The sequence below is a fragment of the Aspergillus thermomutatus genome, assembly GCF_002237265.1.
Source record: "Aspergillus thermomutatus strain HMR AF 39 chromosome Unknown NODE_449, whole genome shotgun sequence".
Lineage (NCBI taxonomy): Eukaryota > Fungi > Ascomycota > Eurotiomycetes > Eurotiales > Aspergillaceae > Aspergillus > Aspergillus thermomutatus.
Genome location: NW_020798499.1, coordinates 1 through 12,488, shown reverse-complemented (window position 1 = coordinate 12,488; position 12,488 = coordinate 1). Strand labels below are relative to the sequence as shown.

General features: G+C 50.0%; 5 protein-coding genes across 5 annotated transcripts; 2 read left to right on the top strand and 3 right to left on the bottom strand.

Moving 5' to 3' along the window:
- Positions 1–711: 711 nt before the first annotated feature.
- CDV56_101754 (putative PTH11-like integral membrane protein) lies at positions 712–2,078 on the top strand (the record flags this gene model as incomplete). The annotated part of the gene is made up of 6 exons (XM_026755373.1): positions 712–855; positions 902–1,006; positions 1,052–1,443; positions 1,493–1,557; positions 1,611–1,624; positions 1,671–2,078. The coding sequence occupies 6 exons, from the start codon at positions 712–714 to the stop codon at positions 2,076–2,078; spliced, it is 1,128 nt and encodes a 375-aa protein (XP_026609656.1).
- Positions 2,079–2,536: 458 nt separating this feature from the next.
- On the bottom strand, positions 2,537–3,199 carry CDV56_101608 (YukJ family protein; the record flags this gene model as incomplete). Its single annotated transcript, XM_026755227.1, has 1 exon — positions 2,537–3,199. One exon carries the CDS (start codon positions 3,197–3,199, stop codon positions 2,537–2,539), a length of 663 nt encoding a protein of 220 aa, XP_026609655.1.
- A 409-nt stretch (positions 3,200–3,608) lies between these two features.
- Positions 3,609–4,254, bottom strand: CDV56_101455 (uncharacterized protein; the record flags this gene model as incomplete). Its single annotated transcript, XM_026755074.1, has 2 exons — positions 3,609–3,975; positions 4,019–4,254. The coding sequence occupies 2 exons, from the start codon at positions 4,252–4,254 to the stop codon at positions 3,609–3,611; spliced, it is 603 nt and encodes a 200-aa protein (XP_026609654.1).
- Positions 4,255–5,721: 1,467 nt separating this feature from the next.
- abfII (putative extracellular glycosyl hydrolase/cellulase) lies at positions 5,722–6,985 on the bottom strand (the record flags this gene model as incomplete). The annotated part of the gene is made up of 2 exons (XM_026754663.1): positions 5,722–6,854; positions 6,913–6,985. 2 exons carry the CDS (start codon positions 6,983–6,985, stop codon positions 5,722–5,724), a joined length of 1,206 nt encoding a protein of 401 aa, XP_026609653.1.
- A 1,421-nt stretch (positions 6,986–8,406) lies between these two features.
- On the top strand, positions 8,407–10,184 carry CDV56_100531 (putative xylosidase/glycosyl hydrolase; the record flags this gene model as incomplete). Its single annotated transcript, XM_026754150.1, has 2 exons — positions 8,407–9,135; positions 9,186–10,184. 2 exons carry the CDS (start codon positions 8,407–8,409, stop codon positions 10,182–10,184), a joined length of 1,728 nt encoding a protein of 575 aa, XP_026609652.1.
- Positions 10,185–12,488: the final 2,304 nt, after the last annotated feature.

Genomic DNA, 12,488 nt, shown 5'->3' with positions numbered 1-12,488 from the left:
TTACACACGATGATTTCATTGGTAGCAGAAAAGGAGAACAGCCAATTCTCAGGACTGCAGGATTCCACAGCCGAGAAGAGACACAGATCCATGGTTCGCACATCAAAGCGGTTGTCGCAGAAGCTTAAGAGCCAAGACATCATTGGCCATGGGTACAGTTCCTGATTCAGGACTTTTTGCGGATCGAGATCGGAAAAGTGGACGTAAAATATAGATCCAGGGCTTAACCGTGGGAAGTTTCTGATAGTGGCCCACTTTAGTCACCTTCAGCACAGAACACTCAAACAGACAGTCTGCTTTTTCAAATTCTCTAGAAAAGATTTTTCTACAGACGAGTAGTGAGTGTGATCAGTGTATCGTGCACAGAATAGACGGTCGACAAGGAAGGTGGAGAGATGGATGCAAAGCATCTACGCTGGGTTCCCTCGACTGTGGTATACCGACGACGAGTTAACGACGCCATGCAAACGTCTGTCGGTGGCGACCCGAAAAATAGTCAAATTTAGAACATGATACGATGTTCAGGCCTTCCACAGAAAGTATTGTCTTGTCATAATCCGTGCAAAAACCTAAATACTCCCATCACCACGGAGCTCGAGTCCTAGTATTCAAAAAGCGACCTTCCCTGTAGTTGACTTTGTATGGTCGACAATTCCATTCCGCTTGGGGATTGCGCGCACTTTCACTTCAATCACCGGTTGCAGCAGCGTCATGGTGGACGAAAGTGCCGCGGTCCGTGGGGTGGCGGCCACTTTTCTGGCAGTGGCCAGCATTGCGGTCGTCCTGCGATGCTATATGCGCTTGCGCATTGTCAAGGCGTTTGGCTGGGATGATACTGTCATGATCTTGTCTATGGTATCCTCGCTCTGCGCCTGCAATAGTCAATGCTGACTTTCTTCAGCTATTCTATGTCATGTTCTCCGAGTGTATGATCGGAGGCGCCTTCTGGGGAACAGGAAAGCATCTCGTCGATCTGACTCCCAAGCAGAGAACAGTCGCTATGGAGGTTTGTACCGTTCTTAATGGCTCAACACCCGACTGACGTCTCCAGTACTGGTTCCTCTGCGACATTGGCTACGCCGTCTCGTCCATTCTCTGCAAGATATCTGTCGCCATCTTCTTGCTGCGTGTCATGGTTCTTCCATCTCACAGGCGGATCATGTACGCAGTCACTGTCCTCACAGTCCTTGTTGGCATCGTCTTTTTCATCCTCATCATAGTCCAATGCTCGCCGGTGTCCTATTTCTGGACGCGGATGCGCGGCGACACCCCCGGCAGATGCGGATATGTGGACGCGATCATCATCATGCTGTACATCTTCAGTGTGGTTTCTGCGCTTTTCGACCTGACTGTTGGCCTGTTGCCTATCTTGCTCGTGCGCAATCTGCAGATGAACAAGCAGACCAAGGTCGCTGTTGCGGGTCTCCTGGGCATGGCATGCATGTACGTCTGCCTGTTGCCTTTCCGAGATGAATATTAATCCATTATCTAGCGCGAGTGTTGCCATTATAATCCGGATTCCTTTCGTTCAGACCATTCGCAATGAAGATTTCCTATGTAAGTCATCCGCAAATCTATCACATTTCTGACCATTCTCTGACTGGATATAGATGCAACCGTCCAGGTGAGCTATCGCATATCAGTTATTTCCGAGAATACTAACAATGCAGATCGCAATCTGGTCCAACATCGAAACCGGCCTTGCCATCACAGCCGGCAGCCTCGCCACCGTACGTCCTCTCTTCCGCATCCTCCACAGCCGCACTGGATCTTCCTACCGCATCTTCGACTCCTCCGGCCCCCAGGGCAGGAAACGCCAGCACCAGTACCCCCTCGGTGACTTTGAAAGCAACGTGAACGGCACCTCGCTCTCCCGCCACGACTGCAGCAAGAACAACCCCAAGGACGTGCACCTTGGAACTACGGTCTCGACGGCAGAGAGAAACGAAGCCTCGGATCTCACGACCTCAAGCACGGAGCACCTGAACGGAAAGTCGCACTCGGTGCCTGTGCTGTCTGCGTCTAAGATTGGCGTACATCGGACGTTTGAGGTCTCGACGACCAAGGCGGGCTCGTGAGTGCCTAAGAGTTCATCATTACTCGAACTTCTTGAGCGTTGCGCAGAATCTCCGCTATTTGAGTATCGCGAGGGCTCTCAGCGTCTGGCCCGTCGCTCGCGGTTGTTGGAAATCCGCTGAACCGGAATCCTCTGAACCAGCCTTGAACAACTCGACAGATGGATAAGTCGAGCCAACAGCTCAGCAGGCGGAGGAGGCACGGAAACCTGTCTGCCGTGCATTTCACCTCCAGACATCCCGGTCGTCATCAACGTCGGCTTTCTTGCCGTGTCACGGGCGGTGCTGGCAGGGAAATGATGGCAGCTTTTGCGTTGGCTTATAGCTGTGACTCAGGCTGGCCTGGATGTACCCGAGCATGAGTAAGACGAACGCGAGAGGAGAGATACCACGTACACTAACATAATACTTCAATCCATGATCCATTCTCAACTACAGAATTCACACAGAAACGAAAAGGCCTATTCCCCCAATATCTCCGCCAACTCTTTACTACCCTTCTCCGCCTCTCCCCTCTGATCCGTCGGGATCCTCTGCGACGCAAACGCCAAAAAGACAGCCTCCCAATGCCCATCCCCAAACTCAAACAGCAACGCCCCATCCTCATACACCCCGTTCTCAAACTGCGGCAGACTCCCCTGATTCATATGCACGTCGTGGATCCCCGTGCCATACGACGAGCCGAAGATATACACCCGCGCCTTTTGGGCAATCGCACCAGAGAGGATCGGATCGAGGGAGTCCAAGATGTCGTTGTTCGGGCCGGGGATATCGTGCGGGAGGACCTTGCCTGCGTTGATGTCGACGAGGCCTTCGGTGCGGATGTAGTCCAGTCCTTCCAGCTCGGTGCTGTTGCTGTTGCTGTTGCTGCTGAGGAGCGTGAACCCTTCATCGAGGGAGGACAGGTCCTGGGTGATTGGGTGGGAGAAGTTGCGGTTCAGCCAGAAGACGAGGCGGGTATCCTTGTCGGTGGATTTGACGTTGATGGCGGCCTGGTGCTGTTTGCTGCTGGTGTCGTCTTTGAAGTAGAGGTAGATGTGCGGGGACTTGGGGTCTTGTTTTTCGGTCTCGGCCGTGTAGTGGGTTGGTTGGGCGGCCCAGACGCCGTACTTTGGGATCGTCATCTTGTTTACAGGATCTGAGTGTGGGCGAGAGTGTTGGTACTGCCCGAAAACAAGATGGGGGTAGTGTACTTTATATAGAGTGATTGAGTCGCACACTGTGCCTGACGCGTAAGCTTCTGCGTCTAAGATATGCGTGATTGATTGACCAAGTAAAACCTAGAGATAGTCCACGTGCTGAAGGAAATGGACTCGTCTATTTGATCCGCTGGATATTCGCTCCATCAGCCACATCGTCAGTCTGCAGATCAGCGCTATCCTCGTGCGCATGGCAACGTCATGGCGTCTTTACTAGCCTGTTGCTTAGCCTGAGCTAGTCCACTAGGAATAGTGGAGCAATGGTATTGATGTCGCCTTTACGACTTGAATATCCTGTTTCCATTGATTGATCTGCACAGAACAGGATGGAAAATCAAGATCTCAAAGTAGACCAGTGCGCATTCCACCATTTGAGCTGATCCATTCTATAGCTCCCCTTCCAATTGAAGTCGTCCACAGTGCGAAAGACGATATTCTGCGGTTGTGACTGTTCATATTGTGGCCAATATGGTGCACCGTCCACCGCGTGCCCGTTCGGATCCAGATCATGCACAAAAGAGACCCAAGACCGAGACATGAACTCTGACAGCTCATGATAGGAAGGATACGATCCTATATAGTTGGACAGATTCCTAGAGGGATTGTTAAACACAAAGATGAGGGGTTTGCCGATTGTCGCAGACTGCTGCACAATATAGGGCATGTTGTATCTGGGATCGGCGACGCCGCCGCCGTAGATCCTGTCCCAGGTCAGTATCCCAGCTCGGAAAGGAATCAACCCACCAAACCAACACAGGCAACCGCCCATGCAAGGAAGCATTGTCAGGCACAACGACATTGAGGTAGAGGCAGTCCCCACTCAACCGACCAATACCGACGTCGAACCCGGCGTATCCAGGGCAATTGGCAGGCTGCGATGTCGCAGGGTACGCTTTGTATCGCTTATTGTAGGGAACAGGATGCCGTAGGCGGAGGTCATTGACCGGCGGCTGAGCGAATGGAACCCCCCAGAAACGCATTTTGAATGATTGAAGGCAGACGCATGCCGCACAGTGTTCCGTTTTCTGTTCTGGCTGTAGGCGAATCTTGCGGACAAGGACTTGCAGCCGACGGGCTTGCCAGAGCCGCAATGGACAGGATCCGGAGAATGTTTACTATGAGCTGCATTCTGCACGGGCAGAGTATATAGTCCAATTTGCTTGAAAGGTGATTCCATTCTCTGTGGAAACTGTCGAGATATACCAGCGACGGAGGCCTCCAGTTTACCGGCCACTGCCCGGTACTTCACGGTCTTCACTGTTCACCCGGTGGGATGGAGCCATTCGATCCCGAACCTAGATTCTAAGGGGTATGCAGGCCAAAATAGGACAATCTAGCTATTTACCCAGCGATCAGGTGGGCTGCAATATGTTTATCCTATAAGAGGGCGTTGGACCGTCTTTTCTCTAGGCATGATTTGAGTTGTTTATTGAGAGCAGCCCATTGCCATTTCCAGAAAACTTTCAAAAAATATCCATAGCGTAGGGTTAGGGTTATGGTCAGCTAACTTGACAAAAGTTGAAAAAAAAAGATCCGTCAGCGATAGGACTCGAACCTATGCGGCCGAAGCCAAGTGATTTCTAATCACTCCCCTTAACCACTCGGGCACACTGACTAATATATCTTGTCTGTTTCTAATTTTGTTCTATATTTGAATCTTAAGCCAGTGAAGCCTTGGACTGGAATGATCAGCATATAAGCTTTAGATGACAGTGACATTAACCTATAGGTAACACAGCTTGATAATCCATTATGCATCATGGCCTATCTATCCGTTGGCACCGCCGCGCTGAGAGGCTCCTTGCGATTCGCAAGCTCTATAGGTTCATCCTGAATGTCAAGCCGCACAGTCTTCATGATCTTCCACCCTTGATCGGAACCAGGTCTAGCTGACGAGTCCTCCATTCGTTCCCAGCCACTAAACTGATTGACCCCGGCAGATGTACGACGACGGATCTTGCGAGTAATTGTGTCTGTTGAGGCTAGTACCTTTGACTTAGAAACCGACAGCGAAGCGCTCTCTGTGTACGCGAATCCGTTTCCATCCACATAGACGGGGTTCTCCTGAAATATTGGCTTTTACTTTCAGCAGACCTTTAAGGCTCTATTTTATGCTCTCTCAAGAATGCGAGATCCTATCGAGCTCCTCTTAGGTTTCAGCTAATAGATTTGGTTAAGTAGTTCTTAATTATCATATCAATCTACTCGCTTAACAGAAATATACGTAGTTTAGGGACTATAAGACCTACTATGTACATAATCTTTGCCAACGGCTATCCCAGAGGCAGAGCCCGTTCTCACTCCAATCACCAGGGCTCTGACAGCTACACAGTAATAATTACAGGACGACACAGAATTTATGAGATTCACTGTCACTATCGTCACTGCTCCATTGATCCTTGCGCAAGTATGACCAAACAACTGCCTACGTATCCCTGACATCCAAACTAACAAGCCGAATTGGTCTGCGTAAGGAGACCTAGTTTCCACGGCAACGCGTTGTAATCACCTGTCGCCGTCGGATTCAGACCTTGGTAGAGGTAGCGGAGCTTGCACGGGCTGATAGTCATAGTCTGGTCCACCTGGGAGCGCACCATCTCGCCATGGCTGATGCTCTTGGTCCAGGCACTCCCGGAGAAGACCACATTATTAGAGCGGGCAAATGGGTTGGCTTCGGTGTTTGCAAGCCCGGTCCAGGTACCCGTGAGAGACGGCGCAGTCCATGACCGGAAGTACCGGTACCCATCACTGCCGATGGCTTCAACGATGAGAAGATACTCATTTCCGACGTGGTATACATTCGAAGCTTCGAAGAGGTTGTATGCATTGGAGTCAGAGAGCGCAATAACCGTGTTGCCCATGCCGTTGGGAAAACTGCTCAGAAAGGTCTGTGAACGGTAGAGGTGACCGTTATCATCAGAAGAGAAGAGGAAGCAATTAGATGCGTTGCAGATAACCCACATATCCACCCAGTAGCCGTTGCCGATATTCTGAGTGATGATACTAGGAACACTGCTGAAGAAGTTCTTGGGGGCACTCCACCCAGCAGGATTGCTAATGTCCTTGTTGGTGGAGTAGGCCGCGTTTCCATTCTGATAGACCAGGTACCACAGCTGCTGCGGTTCAAAGTAGAAGACCTGTGGCGCGGCGCGGTAGCCTGTCCCAATCCCACTCTGGTCGAGATAGAAGAAGGGAGCATTACCCGCTTGACTAAAGTCCGTGAAATTAAAGTACACTAGATTGTAGCCTGATGCTTGGGCCGTGCTTGCGAAAACATGGTATGTGCCGTCAACCTCTATGATAGAGGGGTCCTTGATTCCCGCAATGTTGCGGCCGTCGTTCTTGGGACCAACAAGCGCATCGGTCGAGCTCCACTTGAAACTGGTAGGCAGGCTTCCAGTAGCGCTGGAAGTGCTCGTCGAGGTTGTTGTTATCGACGTGGTGCGCGTAGCGGTGGTTGTGGTCATAGTCGTGCTGGGCATGCAGTTGCCAGAGAGACATTGATAGTACCAGGCGTTCTGAGAGCTGCAGCATGCACCAGCGACGCATTGAGTCGAGCCCGTCCAACCAATTCCACCGCCTCATGTTGAAGTTAGTGATGCTTCAAAGCCTTGATTAGGAGAGTAATATCGACGTACATTGGGCATACAGCGGTTGCTGAGCCTGGACGGCCAGTGCCAGTCCGAGGAGTGTGACCCCTAAAGCTCTCATCGCGAGATCCTATCGATGCAGTGAAACCTATAATCAACTTGAGACCTTGCTCTACTAATCATACTCCCCGATGCGTAAGAGTGAAGGATCGACAATGATGGCCCATCTTAAAGCACCAAAAAGCCTCCTTCGGCATAGGCGCGATGAACAGATGCCGACAACATGGAAGCAAGAAGATGCACTCCACCGGAGAATGGCTGAATCAATGCAACGCTTTGAACCATATTAATCTATAATGTCTCGGTTTTGGGTACTTTGGGATGCTGCAGAGGACTGGATATTAGCCGACAACCGAATATCACGGTAGGGGTATTTTGGCTAAAATCAACACACTGTCAATCAACCAGCTCCTCAGCAATGATTTGCCCTTGAGGACCCCGCAATCTTCAGTTAGCAGCCTTGCCAGAGGATATCTCAATCTGAATGGTCAATCCCGAGCGGCATTTGAGGTGTACTCCGCTAAGCATGCGCGGGGGTCGCATCTTGCGGGGGAGTCTGAGTCCTCTTCGACAATCTCTACGAACTAAGTTCTTGGCTCAACGTGGATAGCCAAGCTACATCACTCACCCTTGATGCATATGCCCTTCTGCTATGGGGTGCAGACGCAAGACTAGGGCTGCGGTAGCTGCAACAATCCGGTAGGTTCTGAGTTTAAGCAGTTAGCATTACAAGCGGAGTATAGCCCTTTCTCTATTCTATACGGAGTCAGCGTCTTAGCAGACTTATTCTGGCGAGATCACAAGCAGACCTGCAGGGTCCGAAGCTACATTGGGCTGAAGATGTCAATCACCTGGTTTAATCGGAGGAGCTGATTGGAATCTTTGTACCCAGGGTCCATTCTTTTCCCCAGACTCAGAGATGAGGGGTCAGGCATTGCTTATTGTTTTCAGTAGATTAGGTCGAGATTAATTCGGCTAAGGTGCTAGAAGATTATCTGCCGTGCAATGTTCTTCCTGCATGTTCAAGGTCTGCGAAGGCGATAGGCATGGATACGAACTACTCGGGAAAACGGTCCGTCAGAATGTCGGAAACTCCACATTTTGGCAATGAGCTAGAAATCTCAGCCGAAAGTTCTTCAGAGTGATCATTTACTGCTATGATCTGCTATTACTGTTGATTTGATGAATACTCCCTCCAAGTGGTCTTCCATTGTCACGGTCGACATAGTTCATCGCTCCGTCAACGCTCCAGGCCCCGCGATTGCAATCGGTACCTCTGCGATCATCGAGAGTAAGATGTCAGAAAGCCCGAAATGCATAATTAATGGCAGGGATCTCGGTAAATAGAGGTTTATTCGCAAGTGGAGCTGACCCGAGACTCTTGTCGTGTCAGGACATGCTGCCGACGATCTATAAAATGGGGACAGACGACCTATGAAGTGACTAACAACACCAAAGCTCAGGCTTAAAATTCATTGCAAGATGAAAGGAATCATATCCGCATTTTTCTTTGTGGCCGCCGCATTGGGCGCAAATTTCAATCAGCCGGTCTTGTGGGAGGACCTGGCTGATCTCGATATCTTCCGAGTGGATGATACGTTTTACTATTCCGCATCAACTATGCATTACTCTCCCGGTGCTCCTATTCTACAGTCGTATGATCTAGTCAACTGGGAATTCGTCGGACATTCTGTGCCTACATTGGACTGGGGCTCTATCTATAACCTGGACGGGGGACAGGCCTACGTCAAAGGTATCTGGGCTTCGACCCTCAGATATCGTAAGAGCAACGGCTTGTGGTACTGGATTGGGTGCATCCAGTTCAGTACAACATATATCTACACTGCTCCTTCGGTGACAGGGCCCTGGACAAAGAGTGGTGTTATCAATACCTGTTACTACGATTGCAGCTTGCTCATCGATGATGACGATACAATGTATGTGGCGTACGGAGGGACCACCATCTCCGTCGCCCAGCTCTCTTCCAACGGGCTCAGTCAGGTGAAAGCACAGCAGGTCTTCCAGTCCACAATCGGAGCCATTGAGGGATCGCGGTTCTATAAGATCAACGGCGAATACTACATCTTCAACACTCTTCCTGCCAATGCCGAGTATGTTCTCAAGGCAAGCAGCCCATGGGGGCCGTACACTCAAAAACTACTCTTAAAGGACATTGCAACGCCTATCACCGGCGGTGGTGTGCCCCATCAGGTATGTAGCTCTTCCACAATTAAGAGACGGCATTAAACTAACGACGTTAGGGTGGCATTGTCGACACCCCGGCAGGGAACTGGTACTACATGGCCTTTGTCGACAGCTATCCAGGAGGCAGAGTCCCCGTTCTCGCCCCGATTACCTGGGGCACTGACGGGTTCCCAGTGCTGACTACAGTAAACGGGGGCTGGGGAACCCAGTATCCATATCCTTTGACACCTCGTACCCTGGCCTCCCCTACCGGAAAAGACACATTCCAGGGCAGCACATTGGGCCCTCAATGGGAATGGAACCACAACCCAGACCCTAACTACTACAGCGTCAACAACGGACTGACACTGAAAGCTGCCACTGTGACCAACAACCTCTACGCAGCCCGAAACACCCTGACGCACCGGATCCTGGGCCCGGACTCCACAGCAACAATCGAGCTGGCCATCAGCAACACGAAACCCGGAGACCGGAGCGGACTCGCCATGCTCCGCGACTCGTCCGCGTATGTCGCCGTCATCAACAACAGCGGCGTCTTCCGCGTGAGCATGGTCGCGGGTCTCACAATGGACGGCAATTGGAACACCCTCTCAACAGGCTCCGAGGTCGCGGGCGTCAACCTTTCCGGAAGCCCGTCCAAGATCTGGCTGCGCGCATACGCCAACATCCAGCCCGGCAGCGGCAGGACGGCTACATTCTACTATAGCACCGATGGCTCCAGCTTCCACTCCATTGGAACACCATATACGCTGAATAATACCTGGCAGTTCTTCATGGGCTACCGGTACGGTATCTTCAACTATGCTACTGCATCTCTTGGTGGAAGCGTGCTGGTTAGCTCTTTCGAGATGGAAAGTGGCGCTCCGTCTTCAGGCACGACCACGGCCACGACCACTACGACCTCACAACAGAGCACCATCACCACTACTCCGACTGCTGGGGCTACTCAAACCAAATGGGGCCAGTGTGGTGGCAGCGGCTGGACGGGCCCTACCGCTTGTGCGAGTGGCTCCACATGCTCATCGGCGAATCCGTGGTATTCCCAATGTTTGTGAAGCCAGTCGCACAGTAAACAGGCATAATAGGTCTTCTAGGGCGTAGACATGAAGAACAGATGTTCCTTCCTTACTACATCTAGCACTATTACCACAGGGGGTGGGAAACGGGCCTGTTCGCTCAGCCGTACTCAAGCCACACACTGGCTACTAATATCAAACAGTACGGGTTCTGAAAGATATTCATACTTGAGACTAGAGACGAGCCAAATAAATTGCTGCCTCGTTACAATAGGGTCTCGGGGGTAGTCTACATGCACAACGTAGGGTATTTATGGAGCAGCGATTGGCACTAGGTCAAAATACTTCGTGGGGACTCTCATAAATGCGGTTTTACTGTACTTTCACCCCTGCTGCCAGAGTGTCCTTCATAGTGCCCTTGCCACTATCTCTGAGACAACATGGCCGCGCGCCGAGGACGTATACGTGATCAACCATTGACGGAGAGAGCCGTCCCATCAATTCATATACAGGGACATTTCAGTACATGAAATGACAAATATTCGAATTCTAAAAGATATTTTATCTCTATTCAATTCGTCTTCTCTCGGAATACAGATCACTAAGAGCAGTAATGGGTGCTGCGGTTGACTTTGTACGCCACGCATACCTTTCAGAGATCATCTAGTATCCTCATCTTCTACACAGTGATTTCCTATTAATAAGAGATCTCAATGTTTTCCATCAGTACAAGTCTTTCTACCGGTATCGATTCGGCACTGGGTTTGTCGCCCTCCTCACAGCTAGAAAGACTTAGACGTCGGCCTGATGAGTTCCCTCCCACTATAGCTGGGTTTCTGTCGGTTATAGCTATAGCTTTATTTATCAGTAAAATCCTTCAGAACCATATGATGAAATGTCAAGAAACAGCATGCAATCGAAAACCTCAGAAACCTCAATTCTAATCATAAGAAGACACCAACTTAAGCAAAATGGTGCGTTCATCTCGGCGAGTGAAAAGTATACTCATCATTGAAATGAAACTGCTGGGGAACTGGACGAGGGGAAATATCATACCAAAATCTATACATATAGTAGTGATTGATATTACAACTTATTGCCGTTGTCTGCTGCTGTCCTTTCTACGTTTGCTAGGCTTTATATATAGCTGTAGTAGGGTACTCTATTTATCCAGTCGTGCAGTTCGCGGCATTTAGCTATAATCTCTCTAGCTATTACGCGATTATAGAAGAGAGTAACCTAGCTTGTCTCAGGCTACAATATGGTGTACTCCTGCTATGCCCTTGCGGCCATAGATGACGCCCCCTGCTCTGGTATAGGCGTTGGCGAGTCGACCGGTCCTAACCAGTTGACTCATCCTCTCTGTTACATAGATTAACAGGATTACTTGTGGGTAAAAAGAGTGAGTCACCTCGTAAGTTGCTGCCTCACCATATCGTATTAGGGCATCGATATGAAGAGAGGTGAGTCATTGTAACTAGGTCTTACTAGCAAAGCAAAAAGATTGATCGCAATTAATGGGGCATTTTACCAAGTAGATCAACGAGTAACTCATCAAGGCTGGCGCACTTACATTGCAAACTCACATAAAAGAATAGTTAGTCGGTAGCCAGTCAATGATCCAAGCCCTTAGGTGATAGCTGCATAAATCTTGTACAACACTAATGCGATAATATTCTAGTTCAATGCCTAGTATGAATTTTATCAAACGCTTTCCCTTAAGCCCTATGAATATAGATCATGAAGGGATATGTAATGCGTCTGCTAGTGAAGGCTGTTTCTCTAGTAAAGGCGACCAAACCGACCGGACAATAACGACTAGTCGGAGTCCAGAAGGGTACTCATCTGGCTTCACTTCGATGGATTCGGCGCAGTGAAGACTTAAGTTTATGTTATAGGTCTTCGCTGTCGTCCGGCTCTAGTAGCTAAGATAGTGGTTGCAACTTTGGGCCTTGTGAGGCCTTTGCAAGCAGAGCAACTGGAAAAAAAGCGACCTAGAAGATCTTAAGTGGCTAGCATAGTGAGAAACAGCACCAATGTATTTTGGAGATATGTGGTGTGACCATACCTGATTGCAGCTGATCCCATCCACCAGCGAGATGCCGCTAAGCTTTATCACCGAAGACGAATGTTTTCGATTCTTCTGCATTCTCTCAATAGCTTCGAAGACTCAGGGCCCCAGGGACGAGCTAACACGGTAGCGACCTGGTGCAGGTGTGTGTGTGTGTGTGTATTTAACGGCCGTGGGTCGTGACAAGCACGCTTCCCACAATTCCCTATTGGGACAAAGGCCGCCAGGGGGTAAGCCCTGGGCTTCTAATCTATATTTCTATATACAGATTT